This window comes from Cherax quadricarinatus, chromosome 35 (genome assembly GCF_038502225.1).
Source record: "Cherax quadricarinatus isolate ZL_2023a chromosome 35, ASM3850222v1, whole genome shotgun sequence".
Taxonomy (NCBI): Eukaryota; Metazoa; Arthropoda; class Malacostraca; order Decapoda; family Parastacidae; genus Cherax; species Cherax quadricarinatus.
In genome coordinates, this window is record NC_091326.1 from 35,112,468 (window position 1) to 35,131,322 (window position 18,855).

An 18,855-nucleotide genomic window follows, 5' to 3' on the forward strand; every position below is an offset into this window, starting at 1 on the left:
GGGAGATAGGCCGTCTTCGTGTGTGTTGCGCAGACAAAAACAACGTCAGCAGGCAACAGCTATTCCATGTTTGGAGGTTCTTGAGTCGGTGGGTGGGTATAGGGCGGGTCAGGTAATCCACACTACGGATGGGATGGGGTTGTTTGCGGATACGTGGTACGAAAAGTATTGGCGGGAGGAAGGGGTAGGATTAGGGGATTTAGAGAGGGTGTGTGGAAGTGTGCCATGTAGGTTAGGACACAGTGATAGGAAAGCTTTGGGGGGGGACATAACTGAGGGGGAAATATGGAGAGCTTTGAGTGCCATGCGAAAGGGCAAAGCACCGGGAATCGATGGACTGCCGGCGGAGTTTTATCAACAGCATTGGGAGTTAATGAAAGGTTTTTTGGTGAGGTTACTAAACTTGATGAAGGTAAGGGGAAGGTTGGGTGAAAGACAGGCAACAGCTGTAGTTGTTTTGGTACCGAAGGGTAAGGAACAGCGTTCGCTCAGGGACTATAGAACAATATCGTTGTTATGCGCGGATTATAAGTTATTTGCAAAAATTTTAGGAAATAGGCTCAAGTGTGTTGTAGGGAGGGTTGTATCGGAAACCCAGTTTGGGTTGCCAGGTAGGTCTATGGGGGTGGGACATGGTCTTTTAAGGGATTTCGTGGAAGAAAAAGGGGGGGAAGGGGGGGGGTTGGTTGCACTAGACTGGCAAGGAGCTTATGATAGGGTGGAGCGGGAGGCGTTGAGAGCTATCCTTAGGAAACAGGGCTATGGGGAGGAAATAGTGGGATGGGTAGAGGCGTTATATAGAGGGGCAATGGTGAGAGTACAGATTAATGGAAGATTAGGGGGGAGGATTGTCATGGGCAGAGGTCTTAGACAGGGGTGTCCTATGTCACAGCTTTTATTTGCATGCATACAGGACCCCTTTTATTGAATGGTGGAGCGCCATATGGGCGTTAGTGAAGGGGTTGGGGGGGGTACTGGGGGCGTTTGGCCTGTTCTCATAGGGTATGTAGATGATACCACTGTATTGGTTAGAGAAGGGATGTCCATAAAAGCCTTAGATGGAGTGGTCGACACGTTTGCATGTGCAACTGGTATGAGGGTAAATTCAGAGAAGTCCATGGTTATGGGGTTAGGAACTTGGGGGGAGCGGGTCGAGTGGGGTAGTGCAGTCGTAAAGAAGCGGGTGATGTCATTAAAAATTTGTGGTCTAATCTATGCAGATGATCTTGAGGTTGCACGTGTTAATAATTCGGTCAGGTTGGTAGAAAGGATACTGGGTCGATTGGGAGCATTGCGGCCTTATCATTTGACCCTTGTGCAGCGTGCCATTGTAATTAACGTTTTATTGTATAGCAAGGTTTGGCATGTAGCTGCCGTGTTCCCTTTAACGGGGACGGCAATTGCAACTTTACTTAGAGGGGTTTTTAAATTTTTGTGGGGTTCAGGTTGTGATTGGCTTAGAAGGGATGTAGTAATGTTACCTGTGCGTCAGGGGGGGTTGGGTTTAATGAATTTAAAGAGGAGGGTCAAATGTATCTTTATTAAAAGAAAGGTGATGAGGGAGGGTGTGAGTGGGGGGGGGTTGGTTAAGGTACACAATAAATTGAAACGCATGTTTTCTGGGACGGAGTTGAGGGAGTGTGAAACTATTTTGAGGGCAGCAGTGATGGTTAGGGATCTGGGTAAGGTAAAAATAAGTAGGCTGTGTAGGATGTCGGCGGAAAGGGTTGTGGCTCCGGTGGAGGGGATTTTCCCCATGTATGACTGGGGATGTATATGGAGAAGGTTTGGTAGGTTAAGGTTACAACCCCGTGGACGTGAGGTGATGTATCGGTTTTTGCATGGGATTTTACCATCGGGAGTGGTCTTACGAGCTAGACGGGTGGTTGAGGGGGGGGGGTATGTGGAATATGTGGCGGGGAGGATTCTGCATTCCATGTAGTGTATTTTTGTGAGGGGTTGGGGAGCGTCAGGGGTTGGTTGAGCAGGGTGTTGCATAAGATAAGTGGTCAATACTTCTCTGTTCTGCGGGCATTGAGTCTTGATGTGGGGGGTATGGATGAAAGTATTATTAGGGCTGTGGGGTACATTATGGGGGGAATGAGGGGGAAAGGGGTAAGTGAGGTGAAGAGGAGGGTATTGGCTGTTACGTTTTATAAAACGTTGTGCCGCAATAGAGAACTTTATGGGAGGAGGTGGGAGCGGGATTTCTCTGAGGGATATAGAGACATTACATTAGAGGTTTTATTAAATTTGTAAATTAGGTGGGTGGGGCAGGGTAGGGATGGTATAATGTATTATGTTAATGGCCTGTCAGGGGTGGAAACGGGGTCGCCTCCTGGTATGTAGCGGGTGAATGTGTATGAACTTGGGCGTATGATGTGTATTCATGGTTTGTGATGAGTATACTCAATATATGAGTTTGATTTTGCAGTAGGACATTGTTCTATGTATGCTACTCTTATGCATGTTGTTAGATGTTTGTAGAGGTGTCAGTGTGTTGGATCCTTGTTTATTAATATATTCTGTGTTTGATGAACATATTGTTTTTACCTTATTCTCAATACAGTACGTTAATTGTATTTAACGTATACGGTGTCCTACTTTATAATTTACAAGTGATAATATATGTATATAATGATGTGTTTTGTTAATCATATAACAATGCAATTGGAATTAGTCGGTTATTGGTTATCATAGGTGTAGGGGTTTTCATGTATGGGTGAGGAGGGATATTTGTGTTATCTCAAGTTCATGTTTGTGTGGTTGTTCATGATTATTCTGTGTAAGACCTGTTTTTGTCTTTATCTATTTCTTGTATTGTATTGTTCTAAATAAAATATAAAAAAAAAAAAAATTCTACTGTTACCATCAACGTGCCTCATAGCCCATGACACGAAAATATAATCGGCCACAACATACGACACCGCACGTTGTACACGCAAGTCAACCCCACCTACATCAAAACTCAACGCCCGGAGTACCGACAAACCTCCCCCCCCCTACCAAACACAAAACCCTACTGAACCACTCTCGTACCATACCTAAAGTCTCACAGAAATACACAACATGAAAAGCAGATTCCTCCGTCCCGCACACCGGACAACCCCAGTCTTCCTCCAAACGCCTATTATACAACACCACCCCAGAAGGCAAGATTCCATGTAAAAATTTAAAAACCACTTCCCGTACTTGAGCAGGCAGACGCAACTGTTGAACTCGCCTCCATATATCACCCCACGCATACATGGGATACATTCCTTCAACTCGCACCACGACTACCTCCCTACCCGCCCTTTGTAAGGTACATAATTTTACACAGCGCACGTCCCTCATGTTCAATAATACGCGAAGCATCGCGTCGCACCAAATTAAATTCCTCCCTCTCCACCACCTGCGCAGGTCGTGATACAATTCGCTTAATCCACCATGCATCCCACCCAGTCGGAGAAAACGACGCTTCACGTAACATGCCATGACACGAGCCTCTAGAGGAATGAGACCCAACCCTCCCTGATGCAGTGGTGTCTCCACCACCGCTTTTGTGAGCCAATCGCATCCAGAACCCCACAAAAATCAATAAATTCTATGCAAAAGACGTTTGACGTCCCCCTGCAACAGAGGATACAGTGCAGCAACGTGCCATACTTTGCTATAAAGCAGGACATTAATGACCACCGCCCTCTGATGCAGGGTTAAATGTCGCGGCCGTAAACTATTTAAGCGCCCCAAGACACTATGTACAACCCTCCCCGAATTGCACGCCCTCATCTGATCGACCTCCCGCATATAATGAATACCACATATAGTGATACGATCAACCACAGTCCACCCCTCTGCATCCACCCCATCCCCCACCCACTCCCCCAACTCCATAATTTTCGATTTTTCTCTATTAACACACATCCCCGTAGCCTTGCCAAATATGTCAACAAGTCTCCCAACAAAACCCAATTGCTCCCGTGAACGTAATAACACAGTAGTATCATCAACATAACCCACAAGGGTTGGTCGACCACTACTCGGACCCAACGATGTCTCTATTGCCCTCCCACAAACAGCCCAGTAAAAAGGGTCCTGCATACATGCAAAAAACATTTGAGACATGGGGCATCCCTGACGAATGTCCCTGCTCATGTGTACAAAAACACCTAACTTGCCATTAATTTGTACTTTAAAACCCGCTCCATTGTACAACAAACGGGCCCACATGATGACCTCATTTCCAAAACCCTGCCATCTCATAAATTTCCACAGAACCTCTCTTTCCACACTATCAAAAGCGGCTCGCCAGTCTAAAGCCAAAACACCACCCCCACCCCTCACCCCGCATTCCTCAACAAACTCCCTGATATTCCCATGACCATCATACATTGACCTACCTGGCACACCAAACTGACTCTTATGGATTACCTTATCAAACACTTTCTTAATTCTATTCATCAATATTTTCGCATATAGTTTATAGTCACTACACATCAACGATATGGGACGGTAGTCCTTAATCGCTAACGGCACATCACATTTCCTAACTAAGACCAACACCGCCGTACGCTGAGACAGACCTAACACCCCCCCCCTCCTTCATCGCATTGAGTAAACGAACCATAAAAGTCCGTATTACCTCCCAATGTTTGATATAAAATTCACAAGGGATGCCATCAATGCCTGGAGCCTTCCCCTTACTCATTCCTTGTAGTGCCTCCCACACCTCTGCCTCAGATATAGGCCCACCCATGAGAAGGCGATCATAATCATTTAACTCGCATCGTACGCCTCTCCCCAAATCCTGTATCGCATGCTCACTCACGTCTTTACTTTGCATCTGGATCTTACTCCAAGTATCGACATAAAAACTTATCCCCTCAGTTGTTGTTAAGACCTTTCCCTCACTATACCCGTCAACTTCATCCTGCACCACTAAACTCACAATTTCAGTCGCTTTTCGCCTTTGTGTCTGACTTTGTAAGACGCAAGCAGACGGCTTGTCACCCCACAAAGCCTCCTCCACCCCACTCGAAATGTGCGCCCCATCGAAAACCTTATGCCTCTCCCTGTGCATAACATTGTCGTAGATGACCCTCCAGGTACCTCTGAAAACCATACTCCATGCGAGTGGCCTCCTTACACCGATTCACATAAAAATCCTTAATTCGAGGCTTCACAACCTCATCCCACTGTCGTACTAAATCCCATCCCTCCCAGGAGTCTACTCCCATAGACGCCCAGAAGTCCTCGAATAGTTCCCTATCATCCGCACTTTGTAGCATCCGCGTATTCAGTTTCCAGTATCCCTTAAAACGATGTGGGAGACCTCCCCAGTCGAGCTCCACAAAAACTCCCCGGTGGTCGGAGAAAAAGACGTTCAATACACGCACATTGATTACGACCACCCGCTGAGACACATACACCCTATCTAAACATGCTGCATAGCCCCTACGCACAAAAGTATGCTCAATCCCAAAGTCACGTCCTCCGCGTACATCTACCAACCCCAAACCAGACAACAAGTCACCCAAAACAAGCGAACAGAACCCCACCCCCCTCGGTTCAACATCTTTACGGCGCACTACACAGTTCCAGTCACCACCTACCACTGTAATTTCTGGCAGGGACCTCAAATAATATACCAAGACATCTCTAACAAAAGTATCTTTAATGTTAACATCATGTTCAGCCGGCCCATATACCCCTACAAAACCAACTCTTCTACTACCCCAATCCCCCACGACTCGCACCACGCGACCCTCCCCCCCTTCCTCCCAATGTCTCAGCACAAACGGGCTGGTCGCTTTTATCAACACAGCCACTCCACCTTTCAGACGTCTGGAATGAGTCACATAAATGTCATAACCATCCATCTCAAACAAACTTCCTACTTTATGGTTATGTTCTTGCAAAAAACACACATCCACTGCAAAACGATTCAACCACTCACGCACCTGCACACACTTTCTGACAGATTTCAAACCATTAACAATAATATTTACACACCTAACTGTGTTAAAGGTGGCTTTCCTCTAGGGGCTACCACTCCCTTTTTCTCTTTGCGCCGGCAAGCACCCAAGGCACTTCCCGCACCTTTGGCAATCCCCGTGATATTACCTGCTGTCCTGGACTCGCGCGACCTCCCCGCACCCGTAATTTCCGACCACGTCTTCTTCCCTGAACGTTGTCCAGGGGTCAAGACATCATCGGAGTCGGACGGGGTAGCCGCACGCTTCCTAGAAACAGCATCTTCAGACATGTCAGTACTTGGGGTGTTCTCCTTGTGAATTTCTGCCTCAACAGTGTGAAAACTCGAACTCTCCAAATCTCTCACTTTAGCTATCTGATCAGCATCATCTGCACGTAATTTCCCCTCATCAGAACACAACACAGAATCAGACTCATGCGACGCTAATAGGTCACTTAACGCAGATACAATGTCGGCTTCCATCTCACCTGCCTCTCTTGCTATAGGGATTTCACTGTTCACATGTTCCACCTCGTCAAGGGAGGCAGTCCCAGGTAGAGTCACACAAGATGACTCTAGTAGCATGGCCCTATCAACCTCAGCACTCCATGATGTCATACGCGGCGATGTCTCGACAACCTCCTCTTCCAGAGCCTGACGGGGTACCTCACCGTCAGGTAGACGACCACGCCCCGATGGCGGCTGGCGCTGGACACACTGAGCCGCTATGTGATCCAGAGCGCCGCAGAGGCGGCAAGTTCTTCTCTGTCCAGGGTACGTAACGTACACCTGGGAACGAAACTCCTCCAGTTGAATGTACGAAGGAATCGGCTGACGCAGGGACATTTTCAAGTAAATGACCCCTCCTGAAGGCCATTATAGTGGCCGTCAGACCACCTACCCATGGTGACCAGGTGGATCTTCCCATAACGTTCAAAAACGTCACGTATATCAACTTCATTGGCCTCAAAAGGCACGTTTCGCACACGTACCCACGTATAGTATCGTGAAACGTCATGCAACTGGACAGAAACTGCTGGGGTGACTTGCTTACTTATATCCTGGTACTGGGTCACAATCTTCTCGTACATCTGAGTGTCACAAAACTTGACGAAGATCCGTGTAGTTCCATTCAAGGCGACGCCACTCAAGGATTCACGTTGAATGCCGTAAGTATCACGAATGATTGCTGGCAGTAACACATTTACTGATTCGCTGGTGATAGATCCCTGCGTTAGTTGAATACAAACAGTATTAACGCAGCGGCGAAACGCAGTCGCCATTGTTGTTGATGTTGTAAACACTCCTCCACCAGGTGTCGGGACTGAGGAGCAACAGCTGACAACCGCTCAGCACAACGTCTGAGCAGAGAATGAATCTTAGAATTAGTCTTGCATACATGTTTGACAGGCAGAAACCTCACCTAGTATGTGCCTGATGTAGTCTCATGTAGTGTAACGTGTGTGCTTGTGTGTGTCATTGTGCGTGTTTGTTTTGTTTATCTCTGTTTTATTGTACAATCTTCATAATTTCCAGTGTTTGATGTTTGGTAATATGTAACCTTGTTAGAGATGTTCTTTAACAAATAAAACAATATCACTGTAATGTATAGTGTTGTGTGTGAGTGTATTATCACTGTAATATACGGTGTTTGTGTGTGAGAGTGTATTCACTGTAATATACGGTGTGTTATGTGTGAGTGTAATACCAATGTAACATACGGTGTGGTGTGTGTAAGTGTGTATTACCACTGTACTGTATGGTGTCGTTATTAGGTCTCGGGTTAAGTGCGATTCTAGTGCAGTAATCTTTTGTCGTGTATCTTTTTAATATATTTCTGTCATTTGTATCGCACTGTTTTAAATAAAATATAAAAAAAATATATATATTACAACAAACAGTACATTACTACAACATAAAAGGCATGTAGCACACATAAGTATTTCACTACAGGAAAGACACCTACCCTAAAAATTATCACCAATACAAACGTGTTTGAAGCCTCAACCCCCCCCCTTGCATGTCCCACCCAAACCTATTCACTACCAAACATACAAATTATACAGTAAAGAAAAAGAATACAACATCGTAACACATTGATACAGTACATGTATATACACCCATTTCACAAATATCCTCAAGTAATTACAAAGGGTCTGTCCTTGTGCAAACAAGAGGCCTCATAACAGCAGGTCCTGCACAAGTAACACTACCAGTGTTTTTATACATTGTGTATGCATAGGTATAAAATACATCCCTAATACTTGACATAGAACATAAGAATGCTCCTCAAACCTCCACCATACAGACCCCACGCACTATCATACAACATATAGTCCAAGATTCATACACACAGCAGCAGCATACGCCACCTCAACCGCACCAGCGTACCTTAGGCGCACACAGGCGCAGGCAGCAACACCTCTAACCAGAACCTAACACTACTCACATTCCACAATTTGCAGACACATCTGAACAGCACATATCAAGCCACTTTCATCCTAACACTGGGCACATGCCCCTCTCTCAAGGAGCACGCTATCTGGTGCCCCCAGACACACACGCCATTAACCGGCGCTGCCATCAAGCAGCAGACCTCATCACACCTTCCACGACTATTCCCACCCCTGTCTAAACCCCCCCTCACACCTGGCTAAGGTTTCCTCCCTCGCTGCCCCACTTGTACTTTTGCATGCCCACTTGGGCCCTGGGGGCCACGTTTGCCATGCTCTCCACGCACGACACCCGTGCCATCTGGCACCACCAGCTGTCGCTGCTCACCTCCACTAGCACCCCCCCCCATCTACCGATGCTTTCTTCCCTGTTCGTTGAGCCGGCGTCAGGACGTCGTCAGAGTCCGACAATGCTGCAGCCCTCTTCCTCGTCCCAGCATCCTCCTCCATGTTTGTGACCGGATCGTCCACACGATGTACCTCCACCACCACCTTCGTCTCTGCCTTCTGACGAGGGGTCACCACGTCCCCGCCAGCCCCACCAGCACCAACAACCTCCTTCTGCTGCTGCTCGACCGCCACAGACACAATCTCCGGACTGGCCGTCGTCACAGCCGGGGAGACCACATCCTTAGATGAGAACATGGTATGCAAAACAGACGCTATTGTCGCATCCAAGTCCTCCACTTCCACCGTCACCTGGTCTTCCCCGGAAGCCTGCTGTACCACCGGCGATGCAGGTGACTCGAGAGAGGACAGCTCCAGATTCGACACCACCACTGGCTCCTCAATCTCCTCACTCCAAAGCCGACCGTGGCCACCATCTCCTTTTTGTCCACGTATGGGAGCCTCCTGCCCATCGTCATTCGTTGATCCACCGGCTGGCCTTCTGGCCTGCCCGCGCTGCCCACACTCTGCTGCCATATGATCATATTCACCGCAGAGGCGACACGTCCGTCGTTGACCAGCATAAGACACCATGACCTGTGTGCGGAAGTCATCAAGGTACACATACGATGGTATGGCCTGGCGTAGAGACATCTTGAGGGTAAACGAACCGTCTGGAAGACCAACATACGCCCCAGCCACCCGCATGCCTTGTTTAGCCATGTGTATCACTCCCTATCTTCTGAAAACACTGCGGAGATCTGTTGCATCGGCCTCGAAGGGCACATTGCGCAGTTTCACCCACGTATATTGTCGAGAGACATCCACCATACGCACATGCACGTCAGGGGACACATCTACGCAGAGATCTTGGAACTGCTCAACCAGCTGCTCGTACACTGGCTCGTAGAGTAGTTTTACAAATATCCGGTATGCGCCATTTAATGCCACACCGTACAAATCCTTGTCCGCAATACCATAAGTGTCACGGATAATCTTAGGTAGCAAAACTTGTTCATTCTCAGGGGTAATCGCCCCCCGAACATGCTGTATACCAACGGTATTCACCCGCCTCCTCACGCTGAATACCATGACGTCACCGGATAGCTTGCTAGACTGTCAGCAGAGAGGTATGAGGCACGTCCACACTCCCTGGCAGCTAGGTCGCGAATGTCCTAGGTTAGATTTAGTGTTCCAGACATAATGTCATTACTTCAAGGATTGGAGTGGTCATTGTTTACTGTACAGATTTGTCTTTCAGATGTAATATGTTAATTGGAAAGTACATGTACTATGCAGAATTTTTCATCACTGTTTTCACTATGTAATTTGTCGTTTATTTTTATGTACTATGTATGTCTTTTAAATAAAATAAAAAAAAAAAAGTTATAAGGATGTTTTCTTATAAATGGTTATCATGTATTGTGATTACGTCAATGTGTGATATGCATGTATACTGTATATTTTAAAAAAAAAAAAAAAAAAAAAAAAAAAAAAAAAGGAGTCGCGACTTAGCTGCCAGGGAGTGTGGACGTGCCTCATACCTCTCTGCTGACAGTCTAGCAAGCTATCCAGTGACGTCATGGTATTCAGCGTGAGGAGGCGGGTGAATCCCGTTGGTATACAGCTTGTTCGGGGGGCGATTACGCCTGAGAATGAACAAGTTTTGCTACCTAAGATTATCCGTGACACTTATGGTATTGCGGACAAGGATTTGTACGGTGTGGCATTAAATGGCGCATACCGGATATTTGTAAAACTACTCTACGAGCCAGTGTACGAACAGCTGGTTGAGCAATTCCAAGATCTCTGCGTAGATGTGTCCCCTGACGTGCATGTGCATATGGTGGATGTCTCTCGACAATATACGTGGGTGAAACTGCGCAATGTGCCCTTCGAGGCCGATGCAACGGATCTCCGCAGTGTTTTCAGAAGATACGGAGTGATACACATGGCTAAACAAGGCATGCGGGTGGCTGGGGCGTATGTTGGTCTCCCAGACGGTTCGTTCACCCTTAAGATGTCTCTACGCCAGGCCATACCATCGTATGTGTACCTTGATGACTTCCACACACAGGTCATGGTGTCTTATGCTGGTCAACGATGGACGTGTCGCCTCTGCGGTGAATATGATCATATGGCAGCAGTGTGGGCAGCGCGGGCAGGCCAGAAGGCCAGCCGGTGGATCAACGAATGACGATGGGTAGGAGGCTCCCATACGTGGACGAAAAGGAGATGGTGGCCACGGTCGGCTTTGGAGTGAGGAGATTGAGGAGCCAGTGGTGGTGTCGAATCTGGAGTTGTCGTCTCTCGAGTCACCTGCATCGCCGGTGGTACAGCAGGCTTCCGGGGAAGACCAGGTGACGGTGGAAGTGGAGGACTTGGATGCGACAATAGCGTCTGTTTTGCATACCATGTTCTCATCTACGGATGTGGTCTCCCCGGCTGTGACGACGGCCAGTCCGGAGATCGTGTCTGTGGCGGTCGAGCAGCAGCAGGAGGAGGTTGTTGGTGCTGGTGGGGCTGGCGGGGACGTGGTGACCCCTCGTCAGAAAGCGGAGACGAAGGTAGTGGTGGAGGTACATCGTGTGGACAATCCGGTCACAAACATGGAGGAGGATGCTGGGACGAGGAAGAGGGCTGCAGCAATGTCGGACTCTGACGACGTCCTAACGCCGGCTCAACGAACAGGGAAGAAAGCATCGGTAGATGGGGGGGGGGTGCTAGTGGAGGTGAGCAGCGACAGCAGGTGGTGCCAGGTGGCACGGGTGTCGTGCGTGGAGAGCATGGCAAACCTGGCCCCCAGGCCCCAAGTGGGCATACAAAAGTACAAGTGGGGCAGCGCGGGAGTAAACCTTAGCCAGGTGTGAGGGGGGGTTTAGACAGGGGCGGGAATAGTCGTGGAAGGTGTGATGAGGTCTGCTGCTTGATGGCAGCGACGGTTAATGGCGTGTGTGTCTGGGGGCACCAGATAGCGAGCTCCTTGAGAGAGGGGCATGTGCCCAGTGTTAGGATGAAAGTGGCTTGATATGTGCTGTTCAGATGTTTCTGCAAATTGTGGAATGTGAGTAGTGTTAGGTTCTGGTTAGAGGTGTTGCTGCCTGCGCCTGTGTGCGCCTAAGGTACGCTGGTGCGGTTGAGGTGGCGTATGCTGCTGCTGTGTGTATGAATCTTGGACTATATGTTGTATGATAGTGCGTGGGGTCTGTATGGTGGAGGTTTGAGGAGCATCCTTATGTTCTATGTCAAGTATTAGGGATGTATTTTATACCTATGCATACACAATGTATAAAAAAAACACTGGTAGTGTTACTTGTGCAGGACCTGCTGTTATGAGGCCTCTTGTATGCACAAGGACAGACCCTTTGTAATTACTTGAGGTGTGTGCTAGGCACAGTATTTATGTGTTACTTATGTCATGGTTATATTTTATGATTTTGAGACTAAGTTTATTCTTATGGTTTTGTAGTAATTTTGTATGTCTTCGTGATTTTTCTATATCACCATTGTTGTGTAATACATATTGTTATGTAACTGAACCATTAGGACAATTACATAAATTAATGTTTTGATCATTGCTGTGTGACTTTAGATTAGGCAACATTCATTGTTTATAATATGTTAGGTTGTAAATAGTGGGGTGGTTGGATAACCACCGGGGGGGGGGGGGTAATATGTCTGTATAATATGTTCAGTGCAATGAATTGCATGGTCTGTTGTCGATTATTAAGTGCCATTTCGAGGGATGTGTATATAAAAGTGTTGTTCATATCATGTAATTCTGTTGGGTAGCTCCAACAGGTTTGGGTTAAGTGATAGGATGAGGGAGCAGGGAGGGGGGGGTGTACCCACACGGAGTTGTAAGTGTGGTGTGTAATATTAGCTGTAGGGAGGATTGTGATAATTGATAGACTTGAATGAGTTACATATTATATTTTGTAATGTCATGTTTTAAATAAAATATAAAAAAAAAAAAAATATATAAAAAAAATATAAGCATCAACAGCCTAACCCGGGAATAATAATGATGATATTGTTGCACTCTCTCTTGGTATTTACTTCTTTATTAAATAGTTTAACTTGTCCGAGATTTATATTACAATATATGAATGTTGGGATATAAGCATAATGAGGCAAGTATCAGTAAATGAAGGTAACAATGTAGGTGAGGTAACCTGAGTTAGGGAACCTCAGTCAGGTAACCTGAGTAAGGGAGGTGTTGAGGCAGGGTAGCAGTGCTACCATACTCACTCTCCTTCCTCACTCTAACCTGCTAACACATTCAATAATTACTCATCATGGTGAGTTTGATTGATTTTCCTTTTGTTTTAAACTTTCACCATATTCTCTGATGTCTATATATACACTTACTACAACTCTTTAATAATTTGTTATAAATTATCGTCAGTGATTTGTGACTTGCCTGACGATTCTACTTCTACAGGAGTGGTTTACGATTACACTACTTCCACTGCTGGTTCTGCAAGTTGCTGCTCAGTTCCCTCGAACTTACCAAGTAATTAAACTTTTACTAATACCGTAACATTTACTTAAGAATGGAGGGTTATAATACTCTTTACTAAAGTTCTGTACTTTCATGTATTTATATCTTGCAGATTAGAAACTGCATGTTCACCTGTTTTACTTAGGACTCGTTTGCTACTCATTAATTTTTAGTTTAATTCTTACGTCCAGTAAATACCCTTTAAATTATAAATATTACACCTACTAATAACTTCAGTTTGACTATAAGGTACTCTTAAATATATCCCTCAAAGACGACTTTGCAGTTAATTGTTACCCTCAAAATAATCATGCCAAACTAATGCACATCACAAATATAACTTGTAACCTAATTCATTTTGTATCCTTACTAACTTTAAAAATTTCTCTCCAGGATGTTATTCCAGCGCCAGGACTACCCATCAACATTCCCTCCAATGATGTTTCTCCTGTGGGAAACTTGGATAGCAACTTTATTCCCCTGAGTAATACTCCAAACTTTCAATTCGGTCAACAAATATTTCCTCCACGACTTGGTTTTGACTTTGATAGTATACGTTCTGGCCAAATTGGTTCTCTTCAAGATATTGGTATCGGACAAATTATTCCTTCTAATCTCGGCCTAGATATTCGTCCAGCCCTGAGCCCAAATGTTGCCAACATTGGCACTGGTTCTGTTCCAACTTTCAGTGGTGCTGGCCAAGTCCCAGTGCTTAACCTCGGCCAAGCTTTAGGCAGTGGTCCAGCTGATAGCTTACCCTTCCGTCAGAGCATTACAAGCGTTCCCCAATTTCAAATACCCAGCAAGAGAATTGAAGTTATTAGTGGAAGACCTGTCTCCAGCAGTCGAGTGAACAGGGTAGATAACTTCTTGAACCCAACTATCACTCAGGTTATCACTATCGACCGCTTCGTTACTCTCACTGATACAGCATTCAACAGCGTAGCTGTTACTCTTACTTCCTTAATTGTGCAAACAGTCACTACTGGAACAACATTGGTAAGTATTACTTTTTGCACTAAATTATAAATTTGCTCTAAATTTGGTACATAATTACTTCGATATTTTACAGGTACTAAGCACTCCCATTAATGACCGCATCGCCCTGCAAACATCGGTGGTACTTCGGCCTTCATCGGTCACGCTTACTGAAGTAAAATCTGACTTCAGAATCGCTACGGAAGTGTCCATAGATCACGTAACAATAACCCACACATCCTACATCATAAAGCAGTTTACATACACCACCACTGCCACTCAGATGTATGTAATAAGTGGGTAAGGGAGTGATTTAACTCTAATTAATAGCAGCAGCAACAACTCGTTAATCTTTATTTATCTTTCAGACTAACCTACACATCAACGTTGGTGCGGACGAATGTAAATACAGAGAGGAGCACTATCACAGATTACCTTACAGTGACTGACACTGTATATGTCCAGAGAGGCTATGGATCTCTTCCTTAAGGCACCAGCTTGTTAATACTTTGTTTCAAGTTATAAGAATAAATATTATTTTAGCATAGCTATTAATTTGCCTAATTCTCTACAGAAGACTTTTGATACATTTGTCTTCATGCTTTGGCTAAACTTGACCCTTGACCCGTAAGTTAACGCTCCTCGTGCAAATGATAGAATTGCTTATGCGTAAACCCTTTAACGGGTAGGGGAAGAGGTTAGTTCCTCTACCTTAATGTATAAATTGAGGTATTAAGACTTGCTAATTCCTGAAGATGCCATTTAAGCAGGCAAACCCTGACTTCCTTAGGATGACTGGCTAATTCGCAAGAACTGTAAAACCCTTAAGCAGTCTTCCTTAATTTCCCCTATTTCGAGGGTGAAGTAATTAATTTTGCCTCTACCTGTTAATTGAAGCAATGACTTTACTTCACCTTCTTAAACCTCTCCTTGGGCAGTCTTTTCCTCCCACCACTTAATAAACTACGTCCTGTGGCATTATCTTAGACCATATTTTAAATATTAATGTTTAAGAATTTTTAAACCTGTCGTGGTTACTGTAAAGGAATATGGCTGTTAAGTTCTATGGATAAGGGATGGCCAGTCTCTAGAAACTTCCATTTTTCTGGTGGGGAAACGGGATGGGCTGTCTTATTGACACGCTAGTCTCCCTGATAACTTTTAAACACAATCGCTGCCTGACCACGGTGGAGTGCGGTAGTGCTCGGCACCCCTCTGCTATTCCAGGCTAGCTACCTCAGTTCGTCACAACCATTGAGAAGTGAGGACGTGCGCTGCTCATTTACCAACATGGCGCTGCAGAGCTACAGGCGCATCAACGCTGTTTGCGTTGAGTTGACCCGTGGGGCTGTCACCGGAGCCACGATGGACTTGTTACTACCGGCGATTATCCGTGATACCTACGGTATCGCAAATGAAGAGACATGTGGTGTAGCACTTAATGGGACGACATGGATCTTCGTTAAAATGACGTCAGCAAATGTTTATGAAGCGGTGGTGGGTAAGTATCAAGAGACCATTATAGCAGTCAATTCAGCTGTATCAGTACGTCTACATGATGTATCACAATACACATGGGTCAACATTCGTCTCTCGACCTGCGGGGAGAGAGGACGCTTCTACTGGTTCTCTTGCACGCCACCTGGTGAGGAAAACATAGTATTAGCACCAAGATGGCGGACCGACTGTACCGGCGCATAAATACTGTCTGCATTCAGCTGGTTAGAGGATCTTTAAGCAACGACACGATGAACGTTCTCCTGCCAAGCATTATCAGGGACTGTTATGGCATCCCCAATGAAGAGCTGTATGGTGTGGCATTGAATGGAATGTCAAGGGTCTTCGTGAAGTTCATGAGGGCTGACTTCTACTCTACCATCGTAGATGAATTTCAAGAACGACGGATGAGTATCAATTCGGCAGTGGAAGTATGCTTGCATGATGTGTCAAAGTATTTTACTTGGGTGAAGGTAAGGAATGTACCTTTTGAGGCAACAGCATACAGCCTACAAGATGTGTTCAGTGGTTATGGAACTGTACACTCGACGACCATGGGAATGTGGAGGGACGGCCCTTATGAGGGGATGTCGGAAGGATCCTTCACACTGAAAATGACCCTGAGAAGACCGATACCATCATATGTTACATTGCATAACCATAGAACACAGGTTTTTGTACACTATGCGGGGCAGAGGAAGACGTGCCGTTTATGTGACTATTATGAGCACATGGTGGCACAATGCCCCAGGAGACAGGGGCCTAGGCGTCAGGAGACAGCTTCTGTGGATACGCCATTAGAAGCCACGGATGTTATGACGGGTGAAGTGGAAAGCCGGGGTACAGGCCTATGGAGTGAGGAGGTCGACAGGGCAGAGGTGGACAGGGCAGAGGTGGTTTTGGAGACGTGTTACACTACCAGTGGAAACGGGGGGGGAGGGAATATCGCCGTCAGACAGGCCGTTAGATAATGCAGAGTCAGCTCAGGACGGGATTTTGGAGGCTGTGCTGAAGGATTTTTTGGAAGAGTCGGAGCATGGTGTGGAAAGTGATGTGAGGTCAGGTGATGACAAGGTGATGGATGAACAGAAGCAGGGTAAGGAAGACTTGAGTGAGGTTCGCAAGGAGAGCAATGTGGTGGTGGAGGTCCATCAAGAAGATGTGGTAGCAGAAGAAATGTATGTAGAGGGTAGCTCCCGCAAGAGATCAGCGGGGGCATCAGACATGGACGAGGTCCTCACACCAACGCAGAGGCCTGGGAAGATGTGGGCAGCTGTGGTTGCAAAGGCAAGTCAGGGAGGAGGGGGGGGCAATGGGAAGCTAGGTGGGAAGGGACAGGGAGGGGTTGGAGGGCAGGAACGAGGGATTGATAGAGAAGAACCGAGACCTATGAAAGGAGGACCAAGTAAGCCTCAGCGGCACAGGGGTAAGCCGCCATTCTTGTAAAATTCAGGTGTGTAACTTTCAATGTAAACGGTCTTAAAAACGAGGTCAAGAGGGTATGGTTAGAGTGGGTTTTGAGGAGATTTAGTATTGATGTCTGTTTTTTGCAGGAACATAACCATAGGTTAGGATGCGAGTTGTTGTTGAAAGGTTATAGGTTGTTTACATGTGATGGTTTGAGGTTGAAAGGAGGTGTGGCGGTAAAGGAGACCAGTCCTTTGCGTATCCTGGGTTGGGAGGAGGGGGGGGGTGGGAGGGATGTCAGGGTGGATGGGTTTTGGGGGGCCAGGAGGGTTAGTTTTGTACGTGTGTACATGCCAGCAACTAGTAACACTAGAGTGAAGGTGGATTTTGTACGCGAGGTTCTGGTATATCACTTGAGAGGTTTACCTGCTTTTACAGTGATTGGTGGGGATTGGAATTGTCATTAGGAAGGGTGATGTGGTTCCGAGGGGGGCGGGTTGTGTTTTGGGGGTTCTGCGGGATGTTTTGCGAGATGTTGGAGCGGTAGATGTGGTGGGAAGTAGGGGATGTGGAGTGGAGCACACTTTTATTCGTAGGGGATATGAGGCACGGTTAGATAGGATTTATGTTAGGCAGGGCATAGGTGTGGAGAGGGTGAGGACTATCGATGTGGGTTTTTCTGATCATCGTGCTGTTATAGCAGATTTGAGGGTAGATGGCATAGTGAGGGTTTATGCAGGATATTGGAAATTAAATGTGAGGCTACTTAGGGAAGAGGGTGACCCTACGGGGTTTGAAGATTGGTGGAAATCCTTTTGGGAGACTAGGAATATGGAAATGGATTTGCTGGATTGGTGGGAAATGAGGGCTAAAGTTGAAATTGGGAAATTTTTTAAAGTACGGGGTAAGGAGATGGCTAGGTGGAGCTATGGCCTACAAAATTATCTTGAGGGTCAGTTAAATGACTGTTATGCAGAGGAACGTGTGGGGCGGAGTGAGGACATGGAACGTTTGCGAAATAGGTTGGCGGAAATTCACAATGAAAAATTTGAGGCAATTCGAGTTAGGGCAGGGTTGGAGGATGTCTTAAGGGGAGATAGGCCATCGGGTTTTGTATTAAGGAGGTTTAAGGAACGGCAGGCGAAGACCACCTTGGCGTATATTGAGGCAGGTACAGGGGGGGGTGGCTTTGAGGAGGGTCAAGGCCTATCCACCACAGAAAATATTAGTTTGTATGCAGATTTTTGGTTTAGGGAGAAGTGGAGGAGGGTTGGCAGGGGAGTAGGTGAGGGACGGTTTGGGGACGAAGGGTTTAATAGAGTATTAAGTGAGCAGGACAGTGACAGAATCGAGGGTAGTATTAATGTAGAGGAGGTGGAGGAGGCAGTTTTTGGGATGTGCCAGGGTAAAACCCCAGGCATAGACTGAATACCAAACGATTTTTATAGGTATCATTGGGGGAGTGTACGGCATTGTCTGGTGGGGGTTTTGAATTGTATGTTAAGTAGTGGGAGGATGGGGAAATCACAAAGAACGGGTGTCACGGTTTTAGTGCTCAAAAAGAAGGAATGCCGAGTTTTGAATGATTACCGTGCGATTACGTTAATGTGCTCGGATTACAAGATTTTTGCTAAGGTTTTGGGCAACAGAATGAGGAAAGTGTTGGGTTTAGT

The 18,855-nt window shown here is 46.3% G+C and overlaps 1 protein-coding gene across 2 annotated transcripts in view; it reads left to right on the forward strand.

Annotated features, from left to right (window-relative positions):
* LOC128686700 (uncharacterized) overlaps nucleotides 1–14,821 on the forward strand; it is a 36,524-nt gene extending 21,703 nt beyond the window's left edge. Inside the window, exons 1-5 of one of the 2 annotated variants that reach the window (XM_070091510.1) lie at nucleotides 13,013–13,097; nucleotides 13,241–13,312; nucleotides 13,694–14,299; nucleotides 14,373–14,563; nucleotides 14,647–14,821. In XM_070091510.1, the coding sequence (XP_069947611.1) occupies nucleotides 13,095–13,097; nucleotides 13,241–13,312; nucleotides 13,694–14,299; nucleotides 14,373–14,563; nucleotides 14,647–14,767 (993 nt within the window). In that variant the 5' untranslated portion in view covers nucleotides 13,013–13,094 and the 3' untranslated portion in view covers nucleotides 14,768–14,821. Of the gene's footprint in view, nucleotides 1–13,012; nucleotides 13,098–13,240; nucleotides 13,313–13,693; nucleotides 14,300–14,372; nucleotides 14,564–14,646 lie in introns of those variants that run through there. The other variant, XM_070091509.1, reaches the window with a different exon arrangement.
* The last annotated feature ends 4,034 nt before the right edge of the window (nucleotides 14,822–18,855 follow it).